The sequence below is a fragment of the Natrix helvetica genome (genome assembly GCF_964273705.1).
Source record: "Natrix helvetica genome assembly, chromosome: 2".
NCBI lineage: Eukaryota > Metazoa > Chordata > Lepidosauria > Squamata > Natricidae > Natrix > Natrix helvetica.
The window spans coordinates 69,639,034-69,661,622 of record NC_138552.1 but is presented as its reverse complement, the minus strand read 5'-3'; the positions used below and the strand labels follow the sequence as shown (position 1 = coordinate 69,661,622).

Here is a 22,589-nt window from a genome sequence, read left to right as displayed (position 1 = left end):
GAAAACTGCTTCCCCCAGGGTTCCAGAGGCCTTCCGTGAGGCCCCTTCCCCCTCTCCTTGAGCCTCCGTGTGTGCCCTGCACTTACCTCACATCCAAACGGGCCGCGTGGAGACTCCTGGTAGGGGAGGGGTGGGTGGGGTCAGCCAGGGGTGGGATTTGGAGGTTCTCCGAACCAGCCATAATGTTAGCTATGTGTTCTTCCTTAGGGACCATGGCAGACAAAGCTCTTTTCCTGGATTCCACCAGCTGATATTTCTTGGCCGATGGGATCGGCCAAGCATGAGTGGGGCATGTTTTCCATTGGAGAAAGATGGTTCCATTGATACCCTGGATATGTGCCCCAAAGAATTTACTACACGTGTTTTTTGGGGCGCTTGTAAAGATTATGTTAGGTCGTTCTTACTTCCTATTGTCAGTTTCAGCATTAATACAGGTACAAGAGTTCACTTAGTGACTGTTCAGAGTTACAGTGGCATTGAAAAAAGTGACTTATGACCAGGAGTGTGCTTCAAAATTTTTAGCAAGGGGTTCTCTGCCCAGTCGTTGTGTGGGCGTGGCCATGGTGGGCATGGTCTAGTCGCCTCCGGCACCACCAGGGACGGGGCATTTTTGCCCTCCCTGGGCATTGAAGGCTTTCTTTGAGCCTCCGGGAGAGCGAAAACAGACTCCACAGGCTCCGGAGACCCTCTGGAGGCCAGAAATGGCCCTGCCTCTGGCTTTCCTGAACTTCCGGTAGGCCTGTTTTTCACCCTCCCAGAGCCCTGCTCTTACCTGCATCCAAAACTGGCCACATGGGGATGCCTGGGAGGGGTTGGGCAGGGTGGGCAGGGCCAACCAGGGGTGGGATTTGGGGGGGGGTCTCCAAAGTGACGTTTTGAGAAAGATTACTACCCAGTGCATGCTCAAAATGGATCCCCTGTGCAGAAAATTACAGGTAGTCCTGGACTTTTTTTTAACCATAATTGAGCCCGGAATTATGGTCATAAATTAAGTTAAGTGGATCACCATGTAACCATGCTCAATTTTAATACCTTTTTTTTGCAGCAGTGGTTAAACAAGCACTATGATCATTAAGTGAAACCATTTTCCCCAATGGATATTTTTGTGAGATTGTACAATGCTGCAAATGTCTGTAAATGTAAGCCATTTACCCAAAATGTGAGGGAGACCATCAAAACTTCAAAAGTAGGTCATAAGCAGCTCTAGGGAGATCTGTCATTGTTAAGGGAGAACTACCAGTAGAAGCAGCTATCATAGGGATGAATTTATCACAGCTTTTCCTAGCTGCTTTAAGGATTACTTCAAGTTAAGTTTCTGGTGAATGGGGTGGATATGTGCAAGTAGCTTTCTAAACTAAAATGGTTTCTATTATGTTCTTCCTGGATTTTCCCCATCTAGTTTGTAGCCCTGGGATTTCTCAGTGACACCCCCACCCCTGAGTATTTACTAGCCAGATTTAAGGTCTCTTAACAAGGTCATCCATTTGCTGCCATCTGCCATGATGATACTGGAACTGTAATCTCTCACAAACCCCAACCAACTAAATGGGACTTCTTGTAGGCATTTCTACTCCACAAACAAACCAGAGAATGTTAGATTAAAAAAGGCAAAATTTCCTCATCATAATCATGAATTTGTTTGTTTGTTTGCGTGTTTCTTAATTAAATGAATTGATGTCTTGTTTGTGAGTGGTCTGTAGGGAGGGGAAGGAGAGAGGCAAATGATAAAATATGCATAGTGGCATTATGCAGACGTCAGGATTCAAGGACCCAATTGCAGGATTGCTATAATGATGCCACTGCGCACCAATGTCCATTGGCTCCATTGCTATTGATGCTGCTAGCTTCGATAGTGTTGAAGTAGCACATTTAATGGAATATTAGAGTTCCTCGGGGTGTTTTTTTCCTCCTCAATCTTAGAAGCATTGATGTTCCAGTATAGAAAGTATTAGATATCTTAGAAAGGAATGCAACGCTTAGAAATCCTTTTAAAAGGTTTTGTAAGAAATTGAAAAGGACAAAACAGCATGTGGTATGGTTTTGAAAAATGAAAGATTCTACAGCAAACAAGAAAATAAATGTTATGATATGGAATTTTACTGCTTACTGTTTTTACTTGGATTGTCAATAGATTTTCTGTGGTGAAAGAGAGCTATGAAAGGTTTTTTTTTCACCAATAGAAGAACAATGCTAACATTTGCCGATTCAAATAAGTAAATGACATAACTTGTGTCTTTTATATGTTACAATATTTATTTTCAAATGTTAAATAATAAGAAAAATAATCATGCAGATATTGTGTTTCCTTTTTTCTTTCACTTTGGTGGAATTGCTATTTAACTCTGACAGATTCCATGGTATCATTTTCTCTGCTAGTTTGTTTGCATTTTTAATTAAAAGTTGAAGATTCCACTTTGGTCACTAAATTTTTGTAAGTTAACCTTGTGCAATAGTCATGTTCAATGGAACTCTCTCCAGTTACAGTATTTTGGTGGGTTTTTTTTTTTATAAGTGAATATTTAAGAATGGAGACTTTAGGAAGAGAATTAACTCATTTGAGTATAAATAATATAAAAAAAGATGATAGGTCATGGCTATAAACAATCCATAGATGATAACTTTAAGGCTTGCACTATCTGTACATTACTGGATAATTTGTCCCTCTGAGTTATACAATATATGGTAAATTGGGCTTTGCAGTGCTTCTAATTAGTAATCAATAAGTGGCTTAAAAGTGCACCAGAACACACACTTAGCTGTCTCTGCAACTTCATCTTTGCCTAGCTTCTTTGTGCAGAGCCTATGGTTGCCAGTGATGCAATCCCTGAAGGAGCTGCAGCAGTTTTGAAGAAGTGAAGGCAGGCTTTTGCACCTGAATATTTTTTTTGAGTTTTGAATCCAAATCACTGTGTAACTTTTCTTGGCAAATAGAGTAAGGAGAAGCACATTCCAAAAATTCAAGTTCAGAAGAATTGTGAGATGGTATCTTAGGCTTCTTTGATGTTTTTGTCCCCTAAGGACTATTTTGGAAGAGATCAAAGTGCCTGCAAGCCTGGTCCTTCTTCTGGACAAGCTGGAGGAGAAGGGAGAGCTAGGGCAGAACTAATTGTTTCTACCAGGTGACTGCCTAGCCTCTGTTCATACACCATGAGTTCATCACTGGCTCATTGGAGAAGTTGTAGCTACCCAATTGACTCACAGTAAAAACCAGAAGAAAGAGTGTGTTCATAGTGAGCCTAGCTGAAATCACAATGGCTTAATATTCTTCATGAGCACTTTATGGACAAAAGGTCTGAAAAAGTAATGAATCTTTTTCACTTGATGGGCTATTTTATTTGTGACTATCAGAATAGAAGCAGCTTAAAGAAGTTGTGTTTGAAGCCTGTAGTTTAGAAGATGGAAGCATTATGGTCTGGTGAAAACACTCCCTGAGGTTTGGTTTTTCTTTTTCTTTTCTTTTTTAGTATAAAGTATAATTGCAAAGGAATTTAAAAGAGGCTGGAAAATATTATCATTCATTTCTTTATTGTGCCTGTTGGAAAAATGAACAAAATGCTGTTGACTGCATGCACTGATAATAGTGCCAGGTTAACTCGTTGCACTGTTTGTTAACTTTGTAAGAGATCAGTGGCTTGTTTGATGCAAGAGAGCATCATCAAATTCACCAGGGGTTTCTTGTTAAGGTTGAACTCCTACTATGTCACTATTGTACACATTATTTTCAGGGCAATTTAACCAGTAATCTGTAGAACTTTTCAAGAATATAAATGATCTTGAAGACAAATTGGTTATGACAGTGGACAGTTTGATCAGCTTCTTACATTTTATCATTTAGTACTTTATATTTTATTCTTCTACATTATGTTATTGTTCTAAAGTTGTTTTAATTTTGCACATTAGAACCAAACTAAAAGTTAGGGTAAATACCTGGTTGTCCTACTGAATGGCAGTAGTTATTGAAAATAGTATTTTTTCTTCAATTCTACCTTCTAGAGATGTAGTTGTTTGTGTTTAGATGCTGCTCTTGTTATCATTTTTATCAGACTGGTGCTATAGTTAGAGAAGGGTTATTAAACTTTGTAAATTTCTTCTTTGTGAGATCACATTAAAAACATGTAATGCCAGAAATAATGCAGAAGGAATAATAATTTCGCTGTTGCACCTGAGTTGGCATGATATAGTGTAAGTGTTGATTACATTTCATCCAAAACCATCTTTAAGATGGTTTTCTTCTCTCTGGGGAGCCTCATTTGCTATGTTACCATTTAATTGCTTGCCACAAAGGGAACTGGTAGAAGCGGTTACTTTTTATTCATACTGCTGCTATCACTTTCATGAGTTCCCTTGCCATAATATGGGTGAAGAAAAAGAACAGAAAGATCATGATGTCATTAGCAGTAGATCTTCTAGGTCTGGACCAGGACTGGGCCTCATGCTGGCTGGGGAATTCTGGGAGTTGAAGTTCACAGGTTGTAAAGGGGCCATCGTTGCCTACTTCTGGTCTAAACCTGTGATGGTGAACCTATGGCACGCATGCCACAGATGGCACACAGAGCCCTCTCTGTGGGCACACCAGCCATTGCCCCAGCCCAGTTCCACTGAGTATGCGTGCGTGCCTCCCTCCACCCATCTGGTCTTCAAATCTCTACTGTGCATGTGCGGGGTGAATGTGGGGGGGTGCTTGCATTGCATTTTGGGGGGGCCGTGCAACACCCCGGCACCCCATTTTGGTTTTCAGGTGGCTGCAGGAGGCCTTTTAGGCCCAAAACAGGGTTCAAGGGGGTTGCATATGCTTGCACAGGGCCATGGCGTAGTCATTCACGCATCGCATTATGGGTGTTTCAGCACACGACAACAAAAAGGTTAGCCATCACTGGTCTAGACCATAGCAGTGAGGAAGGACCTAGAGTGATATTCCTAACATACTGCCTTCCAAGTATAGGAATATTCTATAAATCCCCAAATTCTTAGCCAAGGTGCCATAATTGCTGGCATTTTCAATAACTCTATTCCAAGGGATATCTCTGGGACATAGCATTCTTCTTTCTTTCTTTCTTTCTTTCTTTCTTTCTTTCTTTCTTTCTTTCTTTCTTTCTTTCTTTCTTTCTTTCTTTCTTTCTTTCTTTCTTTCTTTCTTCTTCTTCTTCTTCTTCTTCTTCTTCTTCTTCTTCTTCTTCTTCTTCTTATTATTATTATTATTATTATTGTGTATAGATATCATAGACTTGTCTTGTGAAACTGTAGTCTAATACTTCATTTTGCCTCTTGTATATTGTATGAAATGATTTGTGTGTGTGTGTGAATTTATGTATGTATGTATATATGTATATTCCTTAGGGTTGTGTTTGATTCATCCCATTCTTTAGCTTGTGAGATGTTTTTAAAGAATAAACAAATCAGGGTTTAGCGTATAGTTACAATAGCATGTTTAAGGGCCACTGGCAGGATGTCCTATCATGGTTTCCTGTTGTTTTTTCATCGTGCCTGGAGAAAGGACAGCTTTGCTGTTAGAGCTTTATTGTGAAAAGATAGATGTCTATAGAGATTCTCAGTCAGGCAGGTCACGGTTGTCCCAAAGGTGCTTTTTCAAAAAGCAACTAGACATTGTTTTCCTTTAAAGACGTTTTTGCTTCTCATTCAAGAAGCGGGCATGATGAATAAACAACAGGAAACCATGAAAGGACACCATGAAAAAGCATGGTGAAAAGAGGGAGTTTCTATATTTACATTTGCAAGAGACCTATCTGAGATTGGATGTAAAATATTACATTAAATGTAACACAATAATACAGGATACATTTAGTTGATGCATGTTGGAAAAGTGTTGAATGTACTATTTAATAGAGTCCAGAGACTGTTTTTCTTTTTTGTCAACTTTTTGTAAACCTATATAATTGTGTTGGGGAAAGCATAGTTATTTCCTATTAAGAATATACCATACTTTGTTAGGAAAATGTATTTTCTTCCTCTTTTACCACATCTTTTTAATTCAGATTTGAGGCACGCAATACAACGTAATAGCAAACTGACATCCTTTTATTAGAGTATAAATTGGCTAAAATTTCTGAGATTGTCTCTTAGTTTTTTACATTTTTCATCTTCCTGTTATCTATTTTCCACTTTGTTTTTATCAATACAGTAATAATCAGGAATGTAAAATCTCCATTCTCTTTTTCAGAAATGTTGTTTTAGAAATTTATCAGCATATGGAAATCTCGAAGACTTTCAGAATATCTGGCCTGGTTTTCTTTGCCAGACATGGCTTCCAGTATGTTTGATGTCAATTTATGTGTGACTGAGAAATAACTGTCACAATTCTCTTCAGGATGCCCAGAATAGTAGATGAGTGTTACAGGCGTTCTGATTTTTTTTTAAAAAAAGGCTAATATTTAATTTGCACATGAATATGTTGATACCAAAATATCCCTATACGTTGTTGCACTATCTTCTTTTCCATACTGTTCTTTTTCACTTGGAAATGCTGCAGTTTCTACTCTGAGCAATTACCCCAATTGTAAAAATATTTTTGCAACTGTGCCCTAATGGTAAGTTTACTATGATTAGCTGGCCTATGATGGGAATAGTGTAGCATTAGCCTTTGGCCAATACTCAACATGAAATCTGAGAAATGCTTTATAAGGTAAAAGAAAAGCTCAACAATTTCATATCCTGTTGTTAGTACGGTATACTGCATATTTGTCATAGAAGTGATGTGAATATTATAGAATGAGAACTCTAGTCTTCCAGGAGTTATAATGCAGAGTAAGAAGGGCATACCCCACACATTAGCATTAATAAAGTGCAGATTTGACATAAATATTTATGACAACTTATTTGTGGTGCATTTTTCCAGAGTCATGCTGTAATACAGCATTGGGCAGAAAGTAGGTTATGGTGTAATTGTGGCACTCTACATGATTTATTGTGGTCCAGTTTGTGCCTGATTCCTTGCAAAAGCTTGTAATCTCATTAGGTATTTATTTTAAAGGAAGAAGACTTAGACAACAATTTAATGTCGAGTAATTACAGTTCATCAAGATGTTCAAAGCATTCTTATTTATATATTTAAAATATATTGGAAGATTGAGGAGAATTTAATAAGAACATGAGTTAGATCACTGCTATGAAGCTAAATAGTTCATGAATGAGAGTATGTACTCTGTCTCTATAACTTGCAATATAGCAACATTACCAATAGGTACAAATTAAATCTTTCCCATTGGTTTATATAGGTAGAATGGATGATAATAAATTCCCTCTGCAAGTAACGAGTGTCTTGATTTCATTCCTATCCATCTTCCTTAACTATGATATTATTATTTTTTTCGGATCATTTGCATTTATGATAGTAGAGAATTGGTGTTTGGTGACAATTACGACTATTGCAGCTTTCCAGGAGTCATGTGATCAAAATTCAGGTGCTTGGCAACTGACTCGTATTTATGACTGTTGCAGTGTCCCAGGGTCATGTTGAATCCCTTTTGTGACTTTCTGAAAAGCAAAGTCAATGGAAAAGCCAGTTTCACTTAACAGCCATGTCATTAACTTAACAACTGCAGTGATTCACTTAACAGCTATGTCAAGAAACATCATAAAATGGTGTGCTATTCGATTAACAAATGTCTCATATAGCAACAGAAATATTGGGCTCAGTTGTGGGTATAAGTCAGGGGTATCCAAACTTGGGAACTTTAAGACTTGTGGACTTCAACTCCCAGAATTCCCCAGCCAGCCATGCTGGCTGGGGAATTCTGGGAGTTGAAGTCCACAAGTCTTAAAGTTCCCAAGTTTGGACATCTCTGGTATAAGTCAAGGATTACCTGTATTTTACTACTGTCTTGCCTATCAGTACTCTTAGGAAGGAAAGACTAACTTTGCTACGGCTTCATTCACTTTCTCAGCTCAGTTAAACTTTTTCAGCAAAATGATTTTTTTTTAAAGATAGTCTGGCAAGTCTGTCAAAAGTTAGTGAAATGTTTTGAGATGCCCCCCTTCTATTGCCTATGGCAAATTTTATAGCTGTTTCCCCCCTTATTTTCCGATTGAATCTTGAAACAGGCTCATATTAAATTCGTTTCTTTTCAGGTTGCAAACTCAAGAAAAAAATAATGCCTTCTCTCAATCTGTGATTCAGAATCAGAATTAATTTACGCAGGCCCACTTCCCCCCCCTAAATATACACATCTAAATTCATCAAATTTATCTGTATATTTTATCATGTGATAGAATAAAGATGTTCTTTACTTTTCATGTGCTTACTAATACAATGTCTTTGATTTCTCTTTATCCAGTTCTTTATAATTGACTACATGTCTATTACTATATTTATAACCTGCTTTCCCCCCTATATGCTCTAACTCACCCATTTCCCATCAGCATAAAATAAATCCCTTAGTTCCTAAATCATTTTTTCTGCCGCTATGTAGTATTAAGGCATTTTTTTAAAGAAATAAATGAATAAATTGGCTAACTCTTTGTGGAGTACTACCGATATTTTTGGTTACATCTATTTTTCTAAATATTTAAAATTATTTTCAAAATATGTGCAAAGTCAGATGGATTCCAAATTGCCTTGAAGACTAAACAAGTACTCAAAAATGCATACATTAATGCCTAGCAATAATTGCTTAAAGTGTAAGAATTGTGTACCTTTCTATTATTGCCCAAATACTGAAAGGAGACCTCAGATTTGGAAAGAGGATGCGATTAAACCTTCCTTATGCTTCTCAGCTTTTGGATTATCTGGGAATTAATGTAGTCCCAACCTATTAGCATTGCCCTGAGTGGTGCTGATAAATTGTGTCAGATGGAAGTTTCTGTTGTCTAATATACCAAACATTGATTAGAAGTAATCTTATTAGGCTAAGCTTTCCTAAACATATTAAGCCCTGTTTGAACTCCTATGCTATTATGAGCAGGAAAGTACTCCTTGGCGTCATCTCCACATAACCTCCCTCCCAATTCTCTGCAGAGATTGGTGCCTCATATTGTCTCTAAAATCTAGAACCTAGCATTCAATCTGAGCTCTGAGTTGTGTAGGGAATTAACATGTTATTGACGGACTTCTACAAGAAGCTTTGAGTTTTTATTTATATCCCACCTTTATTAGTTTTAGAAAGATGGAAAATTTATTTAATACTCCTTCCACCTTCTATTTTCCCCGCAACAATAGCTGGTTGAGTTGAGCTGAGCTGAGAAAGAGATACTGAGCAGTGGTGGGATTCAATTTTTTTTACTACCAGTTCTGTGGGTGTGGCTTGGTGTGCGTGGCATGGCTTGGTGGGCATGGCAGGGGAAGGATACTGCAAAATCTCCATTCCCTCCCCAGTCCAGGGGAAGGTTACTGCAAAATCCCCATTTCCTCCCAATCAGCTGGGACTCGGGAGGAAGAGAATAGATGAGGTTGGGGCAGTCAGAGGTGGTATTTACCTGTTCTCCAAACTACTCAAAAATTCCACTACCAGTTCTCCAGAAGTCGTTGGACCCGCTGAATGCCACCTCTGATACTGACCCAAGGACACCCAGCCAGATTTCATGTCTAAAGCAGTACTAGAATTCATAGTCTCCTGGTTTCCAGGAGGGGGCCTTAAACACTAGACCAAACTGCAGTGGTAAAGTGCTACCATTTCGCAGTACTGTAGGGATAATTGTTGTTGGTTCTATGAACCAATAGTAAAAAAAAAAAAGCTGCCAAGGATCGCATGGCTCAGCTTTTTTTCACTTTTTAAAGCATTTTTTCCTGCTGGTTTGGGCGATTAAACAGAAAAAAAAATGCTCTAAAACTGAAAAAAAGGTTCCATGACAATCAGCTGCATTGTCCGATCGTGGGAATCTTTTTTTTTTTTTTACTATCTATTTGCCCGAACCGGTAGTAAAAAAATGCTTTAAAATGGGGGGGGGGGAGTTCAACTGTGCTGTGCGATCATGGGAACTTTTTTTTTCACTTTTGAAAGCATTTTTTACTACCAGTTCGGGCGAATAGATAGTAAAAATGCTTTAAAATTTTTTTAAAAAGTTGGCCACACTTTCCCAGTCACATGACCTCCCCTCCCACCAAGCCACGCCCAGAGAACCGGTGGCAATTGTTTTTAAATTTCATCACGGCCACACTGTCTTATTTTCCAAATGTGGATGTAACCAGTAGTAGGTGAGGACAAGCTAGGGAGGACAAGATGAAGGAATCAGCATTTACAGTATTTATAATAATAGGGATCATTTTGGGGAAACAGTGGCACTATGATTACAGGGAATGCCTGGCCACCATCTTACAATAGCAAAATCGAATAATGCATTTCTATTGCCTTTGTTTTTATCTTCCAGCGATACTGGTAAATATGGGTTAAAAAAAAAATGTTATGCAACATCGTCAATAGCAAAGATTTATATGAAGGTTTTTGTTTGTATTAAACTAGTTGTTCGAGTTTTAGTAAGCTTAGAATTTCCAGAATCGGCAAGATGGCTTCAGCTTAAATATGCCTGTCTTCTTACTATTTAACCTTCACTGGCAATTGGTTACATTTGTTCATGCTTTATGGAATTCCATTCTATATAAATACACGTTCTGTGTGTCTTACATCAGTTCTTTGAAATTGCATGTGATTAAATAGATCTTAATTTGTACCTGGAAGTTTTGTATTTTAATTATATTTTAAGCTCAACATGACTCAGAATAACTATGAACATTCCTGGTGATCTCTTGGATACATTCATGTAATATTCTAGGCAACAAAAAATGGCAATATATTCATTGCCTTTTTCAGGATGTTATCACCACCACCACCCCGCTTCCAATTTCTAAGTCTAGTTTACATTTCTGTTATTCCCTGGTAGCGTTCTGCCTAAATAGACCTAGGCCTAGATCAGTGATGGCTAACCTTTTTGTTGTTGGGTGCCAAAAATGCGAGAGCGCGAGTGCAATTGTGCACGTGCTGGCACCCATAATGCAAAGCATGCCTCCCACATGCACATGCACACACAACACCCCCACATGCTCCCCCCCACTCGCCACACTATTTGCCTCCATGCTGAGTTTGGTATTTCATCCAGGGGGCTAGGAGAGGCAGTTTTTGCACTCCACAGGCTCCAGCAAAGCCTCCGGAACCTGGGGAGAGCGAAAAGTGGGCTGAACATAGCCCATTGGGCCCGTTTTTCACCCTTCCCAGGCTCCGGAGGCTTTCCTGAAGCCTAGGGAGGGTGAAAATGGCCTCTCCTGGCCCTCCGGAAGACCGAAAATCAGCTGGCTTATGTGCCAACAGATACAACTCTGCATGCCACCTCTGGCACATATGCCACAGGTTCGGCATCACGAGCCTAGATGAACTTTAGCTTAGCTTTAGACCCATCATTGTTTTCCTATTTCCTACTTTTTCTTTCTTTTTAACCATATTTGGAAACAAATAAACAATACTTAATGAGGCATAATTGTATAAGCCTAATAATATATGCTTTTTTTGTGGGGATTGTCCTCAAGAATTCTTTTGGATAAATATATTTCCTGTAAGGTAGTTACTTTTGATATACAGTGTAATGCTCCTGCAATAGATCTATTCTAGGATAACAGCATTTCATTGTTTTTCATTATTCAACCAGATTTCTCATTTGTCTGCTGTATCTATATTATTTTATTTGCAGACACTCAATAATTATTGGTTTATAAGCTCTATCCATTGGCTTATTTGTACAAATAACTGTTACATGCTGTGTCTACTTATTGTTCATGCAAGTAGACTGCTTGAGGGCATTTATTTGTGTGAATGAATTAGCAGATATAATACTGAAGAATCTCTGTTTTGCTGTTTCGGCATTTGCATACAATACTCTTTTGTCCCTGATTTTGTTTGTTTAACTATTCCTTACCTGAAAAGAAATATTCCTACTTTTTAGCATTTACCAATTCCCTATGAAGTACATTGGGTTTGCCAGCTGACCAAGATTAATCTTATTTTTTCTGAACCCTACCTTAATTTCTAACAATTTTCTCCAGTTTAGAATATGGAAATATAGAGGAGAAACTCTTATTTTATCATTTTAAATATGATAGAGAGAAATAGACTTGCCATGCGCTGCATCTTACGATACTGTATCTGGAGATTATTTCTCATCTTTGGCAACTTCAAGATGCCTGCTGGCTGGGGAATTCTGGAAATTGAAGTCCATGCATCTTAAAGCTTCCAATGTATCTGGGAATACATTAGGAGCTTTAAGAAGCGTGGTCTTCAAATTCCAGAATTCCTGAGCCAACAGGCATCTTGAAATTGCCAAGGATGAGAAACATAGCTTTAGGATAGCGGTGGGCAACTATAGCCCCTTTAAGATCTATGAATTTCAACTTCCAGAATTTCTGAACCAGCATGGCTGGCTTAGGAATTCTGGGAGTTGTAGTCTACAGATCATAAAGGGGCCATAGTTGCCCAACTTTGCTTAGGAGGTACTGGTCAGGGAACATCCATTAGATTTAGAATTACATTTGCTTACTTTTGTGTCTCAAAACGGCTTTTAGACAAGCATTGCCTTCTCTTGGAACACCTATAAATTTTTTTAGATAAGTTATATATCTTCATTTTTATTTCTATATTTTGTATCTCTATTCCTTTCTATCTCCTTAGCTTGGAGCTGGGGACAGAAAGCGGGAGAGAACTATTTGCCACAGTGGTGGGATACGACCGGTATGCCCTGGTACAGGTGTACCGGTGCCTGCTGGGAGCACCGGGTACCATTCCGGTATGGTGTTTCAGAGGGCCCACCCTCCCGCCTGCACTCCTTACCTGTATTTGAGCTGTTCAGGGCTTCCGCTCATGGAGCGTACGGCGCCTGTGCGACGCTCTGCCGAGCAGCTGGGGCGTCGCGGGGGCGTCGCAGAGCATTGCAGGCGGTAAGTATGCATGCGCGTGCTGCCCACGTGTGTGTGCATGCTGCGTGTGTTCATGTGGTGGATGCCTGGCCCCATTGCACCGTACCGGTAGCAACGGGATCCGGAACCCACCACTGATTTACCAGTAGGTGTTTGGAAGTCAGAATCCTTGTTAGGTTCTGAGGATGTCTACATCTTTTCCATTTATAGGCCTGTATTGAAATACAGTCAACTGTTAAACCAATTTCCCAGCTTTGACTAATGTGTAACTGGAGATTTGTTCCTCGCAGTAAGATAAAAATAATAACAAAAACAATACACACAATTATTAAACTATTAGACAAAAATAGTCCCAAGATTAGAAAGGAATACAAATACAAAGAGAAGATCTGAAGAAGAAAATGTGAATAAATAAAACAAGACACCAAGAAAGAATAAAAACCGAAGGGGCAGTCTTAAAAATATATATAGAATGCTTTCCAACCAATCTACTGTCATCACTACTAACAAAATGACAATTCATGGCAACAATGTGTAGGTCTTAATTTGCCATGTCACCCTGGCAGGATTTTACATAGTATTTTGTCAGTCTTTTTTGCTGTTTTCTTATTTTATGCTTTTTAACAATTTGTGTTTATACATAAAATTGACTAATGTAAACAAGTAAAAACATTAAAAATATATCTAGTTTACATTTTATAGTACAAGAATTGAAGTAGCTGATGGTGGAGAGTAAGTAAAGAGATCTAACAAGTAATAGATTATAATGCGAAACCTCAGAAAGCTGAATATGTAAAAAACAATACAATAGTGCAGAAATTAGATGGGGAATGAACAAGAAATAAATAGAAGCAGGACCTAGGATGTAGAAATACCTCATGAGAAAGAGAAATGGTTCCTTCTGCCTCTTTGGCAAAGTAGGCAATCAACAGGCTCAGTATTTCTATTAAGATCTTGGAGGTAGTAAAGCTGTAGATCTTTGTAGTGCTTTTGTCTGATGGATAGATCCCTCACATATAAAGCAGTTCCTCATTTCTCATCTCAGCATGTCTGATAAGGATGCCATATGTCCAGTTGCTTCTTTTCTTAAAAGATTTAAGCATTCTTACCCTTCTTTTCTTCTGCCGGTGATAGTAGGGCAAAACTGGAATTATCCTAGCATTTGGCTAGGATGGAAAAATTTGTTTCTTTTATATGTTTAGCTAGCACCCTCGTTCTTCTTGAAGCATCGTTCCCTAGATGAAAATAATTGGTTGTTCTGGTCTTATAAGGCTCTGAATCTGTTTTGTGAAATACTCTTCTTAGCTGTTGGATGACTATTGAGCATCAAATCACATTTTCTAACTGAACATATGGTCTTTCCAACTGATCTTTTCTGAAACAAACTCCGTATGCCTGTTATGGCTCTTAACCATAGTTGAGAGGAAACTGTAGTTCTTTTGTGGAACTAAAATTATTTATCACAAAAATTATCAAACTCCTTACAAAACGGTAGTTTCTCCAATTCTTTGAAGGTAGAACTCATAAGAGTTAAAGCAACGTAATATTTAATAATCCCACATCAATTCAATTTTAGATTACTTATTACTTTTTAATGCTAATTCCCATATAGAGAAAGAGAGAATTTTGAGCATTTCGTGTTCAAAACATTTTGAACATCTGAACATTTTATTTGGTTAGTAAGTGTACACATTTCAGGGAAACATGTTTAAAATGGATACCTTAAGCTTTACAGAGACCAAAACAATTGAAAGATGAGCAAAAAAATCTATGTGTAAAATTCCTGTAGCTTGAGCTTCTTTAAGAAGTGTCCAATAGCTGTGTTTTGAATTAGATTTACCGTTGTAATAATCTTAAATATAGAAAGCTTTACGTTCAGAATAATGTCAGGATGTTTAAGCTATGCTCTCTTGCTCTTCCACTTCTTTCTATTTTTCTTGCCTTTCAGTTGCTTTAGCTCTTGATTAATTCCTTTGTTGCTTAAATAATAGCAAGTCTGGAACAAATTGAATAATATTAAAGCTAAAGAAGGAAGTGGATATCTGAACAGCAGAGAATAAGACCGAACGTTGTGTGGTGGTTTATTATTATTATTATTATTTTTTTGGGGGGGGTATTTTCCTAATCATGAACTGGTGATGAAGGTCTAACACACACCTTCTTTTCCAAACATATTGTTTTGTTCACAGTATTCTGTTGTCTTCAGCCCAGACAGTTGTTCTTGCAACCCAAGACAATTATTTTTGGAGTAAAGGATTGATTGCTGTTGCTTCTATTGAGTTAGCTGAGTTTTCTCTCTGGGAAGTAAAATGGATATTGAATTCCAGTTATAATCCCTTAATTTAGATAAAATAAACCCTCACTTTGACCTATCTGATTAGTCCACCTAGAATTCTTGCTGTTTAAGGCACACATTATTTCAAGCCTGCATGCAGTTTTTAGTTTCTTTTTAGAGGAGGGAAAAAGAATTAGGAAAACCTATGCTTAATTCACTAGAAAGCAAATAATTTTATTCTGTTTCTGATCTTCATTTATAGCACCAGCAACAAGTGGTGCAGGCTGTGGAACGTGCCAAGCAAGTGACCATGGCAGAACTGAACGCAATCATTGGGGTATGTGGTCTTTCCATTTTAGTCTTTTAAAAATTAGCTCACATTCCTTTTTTTTTTTACCCAAACAATGTTTTTGTTGTTAGTCCTCCTAGATAATAGTAGTATATGTCCACCTTTATTTACCTGAGGTATCCACTTTCGTGAGCACTTTACAGCATCAGTTGTGATATCAATCTGGAATGTAGCAATGCGAACATGGAGAGCATCCACAGTGGAAAATCATGTATAAGATAAGAGGATTTCCAGAAGCCTTGTGTCTCTCATGTTCTGCATTTAATCATCCATTTATTTTTCAAATTGTAATCTATTGCTCAAGCCAAAACTCTCAGGGTGGCTAACTGTAAAAATTCCATGTCAAAGCATGATAAATCGTTAATGCAAGACAACATCTCCTAAGAGGAACAAACTATCAGCTACAGCAAATGCATCTGTGTATTTTGGCCCTGAGATCAGGCTGTTTTTTTTCCTTCGCCCGCACAAGTTGTTTATGGTTGTGGATGCCTTTGGTGAATGAAGAAAAAAGTCCAAAAATAACATCTGTGGAGGATCTTTAATGCATTTCAGACAAGGTTTCCCAAACATGTCATATTCTGTGTATCTAACAGTTTTCACAAGGTGCATTAAACACACACAGAGGAAGAATTAGAACATGGACCTTAGAAGAAGGGTTTGATGTGGCAAAAAAGCCCAGGGCAATGCTTCTAACCCATTAGGCTATAAATGGCTGGGCTGCCTTATCAGGGTACTGCAGGAAAGCATATTGCAACTTTGAATTGTATTCTTTTATTTATCTTGAATCATACAATTAAGTATTTTAACTTGTCCCCCATTACAATGAGGCCTTGATAGCCTCTTGTAATTTGGCATGATAGCAGTCTTTCTGCATAAGTGGGTTATATTGCAGTAAAGTAATTATATTTTGGACTGTGTAGTCATATCTAGTGAGCTTTAGATTGGAGGCGTGTGTGTGTGTGAGAGAGGGGGGGGGGCGGGAGATAGAGGGGAGGGCGCTTGCAAATTCAGCTACTTGCATTTGAAAATTAAATCCAAATCACCGGCATGACGTTTGTTGGCGAAAGGGCCACATCTAATTTTATGCAACAGGTTGAAGGAGTTGCACTCCTAAAATGGACAGAATAACTCCCTGTTTTTGGGGGAAGTGAGATGTTTAAAGAGTAAAAAGGGTGTCTTAAACATCTGAAAATCTTAAAGCACCTATTTTGTTCCTTTAAATGTCTTCAGAGATAAAAAGTGCAATTCAACAACAACAAAAAAGGCCACTATGGAGGGATTCCTGGGATCCCTAAAGAGGATCTTGAAAGACTTTATGAGTCCTAGAGCTTGAGAAGACATACACTGTATGTTCAATACAGCACAAAAAGCCACAGGTCCCAGGGGGAAATCAGTTTGTACACGACATTGTTCAGTTGTAACCAGAACTTTAGCAACAGCTTTGGCATTTCATTGAAAATCATCAGTTTTCCTCTGAAGTAAATGGTCTTCAGAACTGACATATCATGCACTATAATTATTAGTGTCCATTTGCCATTATGTTTATATTGACTTTCAATTGTTTAAGAACTGGCATGTTTAACTTTAGGATCAACTGGGATGAGATTTTTAATCTTATATATTAACTTTATTGCGAAATATTATTGTTCACATATGGCCAAAAAAGCTTCCTTCTCTATATGGAGCATGAGGAATAGTATTTAGTTAATACTAAATACTATTAAGTCCTTGCTTAATGGCCATTCATCTAGTAATTGTTCAAAATTAAGATGGCACTGAAAAATATGACTTATGACTGGTTCTTATATTTATGATTGTTACAGCATCCTCATGGTCATATGAATCAGCCATCACACAGCCATCACACATTTATGGATGGAAGCCATCACACATTTATAATGTTTCCCACAGTCCTATGATTTCTATTTGCAGTCTTCCCAGCCAGCTTCTGATGAACAAAGTCAGTGAGGAAGTCGGCAGAAAGTCACAAGTCATGATCACATGTTGTCTTGCTTAATGACTGTGTGATTCCCTTAACAACTGGGACTGCTGTAATATGTTCAACAGGGTGATCACATGATATTTCTGCTTAACAACCACTTTGTTTTGGGATGGAGTTCCTGGTCCTAGTTAGGGTCATTAAGCAACGTTGAATACCCCTTTATGATTTTCTTAGGGTTTTTATTTTCATTATATTGTATGACTCATTAGTAGCAAATTATTTTAAAAAAACCTTATTTAGAAGAATTATAAAATACAGGTGGGGAAAAAGTCAATAATAGTCCATGATTGATGTTTGTAATTATTCAGTTAGGGCTGGCTGTTTAAGTTAGTGTAATGAAGACCATAGCATTGTGCCTTTGTTTTTTCTCCCGCTTGTAAGTCTTTTTCCTTTTCCATACAGAATGTAGAGAAAAGTCAATCTTTTAGAAAATGCAGCATATCAAACACACTTTGAAATGCTAATTATTCCATTTACTTTCATTAAAATTCAAATTGTTGAGTGAAGATGTGGATAAGAGTTGGTGAATAATCAATCTGTTGTGAAGATATTCCTTCATTTATGCGTCTTACGTTTAACAAGAACATAGGAGTGCTCGCTAATCATGGCCAACAGTACTCTAAAAGCAAGACTTGTTTTTCTTAATAAGCTGTTTGGAGGAGTTTTTCCTATCCTTCTGACTACAAGAAAATATCAGCAGTCAATTAAAAAATATAAATGAGGGGGAAAGTAACCTTTATGTCCTCTGAAGTGCCCCTTAGAAAGAAGGGGGGAATCAGACAGAGTAGATTGCATAGAATCATGAACAAGTTTTGCTGTATGTCTTTACATTCCAATAGGGAGACCAGAAGATGAACAATTTTCTAATTAGTTTTCTTTATCTGATAAAACTACCCCTATCCAAATATTATTTGGATAAATTAAATTGTTAAATGCCACTGTAATGTAATTCTTTTCAGGATAAGTTATGAAAGTGCAAGCTTAGCTTCACTCTAATTTTTAGACATTAAAATAACTGGGCATTATTTTAATCTGGGAGTCTGTAGTGTATGATCTTGGATGTATATAGCTTGGTATGTTTTGATATGAAAATTATACTTCAGAATTCCTTACTATCTTCTTTAATCTTTTGTATCTGTAAATCTATCTATTCTAGCGGATATCTCCAACACTGATTTTAGAAATGGTGAGGTTTTAGATTCTTTAACTAAGGGGGTCTTCCATAATCTGTTGCCCTTCAAACTCCTCGCTGTTATCTGAAAAATCATGGTAGTTGAAATCCAGCATATCTACCATGTTTCCCCCAAAATAAGACAGAGTCTTATTTTCTTTTGACCCCCTAAAAATTTCGGGGAGGTTTTATTATTTTTGAGGTGCAGGAGGCGGAAAGCGTGGTCACCTCATGGCTGCTGCTGTGTTGCAATATTTTTGGGGAGGGCAATTGGGTTATTATTCAGGGAGGTCTTATTTTCAGGGAAACAGGGTACTGGACTCGGAATTGGAGAAAACTTTCTACTTAGCATGTATATTTAAACCAAGAGAAAAATAGCCCTAAAGGATATCTAATTATGCTATGAATTTTCCTAAATATCTATAACCAATAATAATATTATAATATTATAATAATAATATTATATTTATACCATTGCTTTGAGTGTATTTTCTTTATCCAGGAAAACAAGACGTAAAAGATATAAATAATTAGAAGTGTGGGTAAATTTTTAAAAAGTGTAGTTCTATATAGTTAAAAATGTATGAAAGAAAGATACAGAGCTCATCAAGAATTTGTTTAAAGGAATTCAATCCTGTTTGAACGCTTATACTATCGATCCTTCATAGTCTGATGTTAAAATTTCATGAAATTCAATGAAACACCTTGTTAACTTTACAATATTCTCCCTTCATTGGTAAATGAAGCAAATCACTGATCCGTGCTATTTAAATGCGGAATGCCAAAGTGAACTTGAAATATGGAGAGATGGGTTGTTCACTTGACAGTAAACTAGTTGTGTTTAATGGAATGAAACACTTATAATGACTTCTTTCTCAGGTTATGTTCTGTTGAAAATTACTGACAGATTGACACAAGTTAAATATTAGCTGTTCTTATTTTTTTTATTTTGGGGAAGAAAAATGATTGGAGGCTGGCTTTAAGATGAAGGCAACAATTATTGGTGAAAACATAGCAATTGTTATTACTGCAGAAGCTATTTTGCTCTATTGTCTGTAGAGTCATCAGGAATAGAACTCAACTTGAGGCATTTCATGATCAGATTAGATGCTTAATATTAGCGCTCTTCTTTTGTTTCTTCACATTTTCAGAACAGCTTATATATAATTATTTGGTTTTGAGTTTTTCTTGATATAGAAGGATTATTTCTATTCACAAAACAAGTTGACCATGCAGGAGACTTGCTCAGGATAAATTTGGAAAGACTTTTTATTTTTAATTCACTCCAGTCCCATTGTTTCCTCCTTTCTGATGAGTTCCATAAATCCGAAGTAAATTTGTAGGGGCTATGGGGCAGTCTGAAAAGAGAACTATGGAAATTAATTAGACTTGTAATTATAATATTGCTGTAGATCCCATTATAGCATGTTAATTGATCGCAGTAAAACATTAGTAAAGTGTTACTCTCATTAAAAGCAATGAGATCAGCTAGCCCTATCTGTACGATTATGGCGTAGGAATGGAAAGGTCACACACTATTGGAACAATACACATTACCTAGTTTTAAATCAGTTTTTTTTTAAAAAAAAATTCAAATGTGGTGGGGCTAGTGTATATGTGTGATTATTGTTTTCTACAGAAATCTGGTTTGGGAACCGGCTGCACAATGGTGCAATTTGTCAACCTAGGGTAGAAGGTAAGCAGAAGACTGATGAAGATGAATAGGATTCCCTTTGTTATTGAAGGAAACAAATGCTTTCGAGTATTTTTTTTTTCATATTTCTGGAAAGTATACCTCATACAGACACACAAACACACAGACACACATAGACAGACACAAACAGATGCACACACTTTTACATGGTGCACTACACACACACACACACACACACACACACGGTCCTCAAAATCCCCATATTTATACGTAATCGTCAACTTACAACCATTTTTTTAGTGATTGTTTGAAGCCGAACTGGCACTGAAAAAAGTGACTATGACCAGTTTCCATATTTACCACCGTTGCAGCATCCCCATGGTCATGGGATCAAAATTTGGACACTTGGCAGCTGGCATGCATTTATCACGGTTGCTCTATCCTGAGGTCATGTAGTCACCTTTGGAATCTTCTGACAAGCAAACTCAATGAGCAAGCCAAATTCACTTAACAGCCATATGACTAACTTAACAACTACAGTTATTCAGTTAAAAACAGTGGCAAGAAAGGTCGTAAAATGGGATAAAACTGACTTAACAGCTGTTTTGCTCAGCAACAAAAATGTTGGGCTCAATTGGGGTTCTAAGTCGAGAGATATCTGTAAATATGGAGGTTATTCTCCTTGGAGAGAGCAATTTAAATATGTAAAAGGTGTTTCCTTACTGAAGTTGCATCTTGCTTTCTTAATTTTGAGGCCGTAATGACTCCAGGAGGAAGGGATCAAAGTATCTTTTCCTTTTATTTATTCAACTAATTAAATCATGACTAAAGAGGTGTGGGTTTGGGTTTTTTTTTTTTCATGTGGGTATATTTTCTAATTGGTCTTGACTCTTGGGATTGCCCTGTAGTTTTCTTGGAAAGATTTCGGAAGTGGTTTGCTATTGCCTGCTTGTTAGAATTCAAGATCAGAATTCACAACACAGTCTATTCTAACTTGGTGCCTTACCCACTACACCAAAACTGCTCTCAAATCAGTTTTGAACTATTGAGAAAAATTAAAATTAGGGAGAATGCTTGCCTGATGAAAAATTGTAGCAAACTGATACAATTGCGTTTCTTCTCCAGAGAATTAAGCTGGAAGCAAGAAGCTGCAGTTCATATCCTCTATAAATGTTAAAATTAACTCTTACAGCATTTGAGATTTTTTGCATCTTGTGTGAAAGAATACCAACATCTGTCCTGAAATCTTAAAAATTTCAGTGTTGTCGATTGAAATTTTACAGGATCCAAAGAAAGATGGTCACATTTCATAAGACTGCGATTTTCTTAAATTTCAACCATTTCTTTATTACCCCAGTTACCTTGAATGGTTTTTGAATGTGTGATTTATTCAAAGGTTAAAAAAAAAGAAAATTAACAATAAATAATGAAATGTGAAGTAAGGTGCTTTTTTTTTTTTTTTTGCATGAGGCTGTCTTTGAGTTACTCTTGACTCTTGTCAATTGCCCAGACGGGTCTCTTTAGTTTTGGCGTCATTTTTGGAAGTTGTTTACAACATGAGCTATAATAGATAGTTGAAAGAGAAAGAGATATTGGGAGATGACACTCTTATCTTTGGAGATTGTCACTCTGCCCTTTTCCCATCAATAATTACCCTCACTAAACAAAGACTGATTTTTTTCCCCTTCAGGGTAGTTTAGTTTCACAGGGTCCGGTCCCCCCGCCTAGTTTTGTGGTGTAAATTTTTTAAAAAAATTGGTTTTATTCTTGCATTTTTATGGCTTTAAAAATATGTTAAAACAACACGTAACTGCCCAGATTGGGTGGGACTACAAATATTGTGTTATATATTCAGGGACAGAATATTCTAGTTGCCACTAGATTCAGTCAAAAGCAGCAAAGTCTCCTAGATTAGCCGTAACTCTACTTCTTAACAAGAAGAGTCATTTATTTATTTATTTGGCAACATCAAAAGAGAGTCTGGGTGGCTTACATTTTAAAACAAAGCAATGATCTGTAATGTACAAAACACAATGGAAAGTATACAAAAGCAATGAAATACCCACAATAGAAGAGTAGCGTCAGGGTTCCAAGTAATACGCCCATAGCAAACAGGACTCCAAGGCAGATAGGTTCCTCAAAGAATAGTTTTTTTGGACATATCATATTGGCACAAGCTGGTGAAAACCAACTCTAATTAAAAGTTTTCCCCTTTTCCCAAACAATCAGTCACATGGTCCTATCAAGGTGCCTTCTGGTTGCCTGGTAACTTCACTCCTCCTCTCCGG

At 37.3% G+C, this 22,589-nt stretch overlaps 1 protein-coding gene across 6 annotated transcripts in view; it reads left to right on the top strand.

The window, feature by feature from the left end:
* LOC309386548 (transducin-like enhancer protein 4) overlaps nt 1-22,589 on the top strand; it is a 166,065-nt gene that overhangs the window by 58,420 nt on the left and 85,056 nt on the right. For 4 of the 6 annotated variants that reach the window (XM_081942049.1, XM_081942048.1, XM_081942050.1 and 1 more), the window contains one exon: nt 15,388-15,462. The exons of the other annotated variants lie outside the window; for them this stretch is intronic. In XM_081942049.1, coding sequence (XP_081798175.1) covers nt 15,388-15,462 — 75 coding nt within the window. The remainder of the gene's footprint in view (nt 1-15,387; nt 15,463-22,589) is intronic. 6 annotated transcript variants of the gene reach the window in all.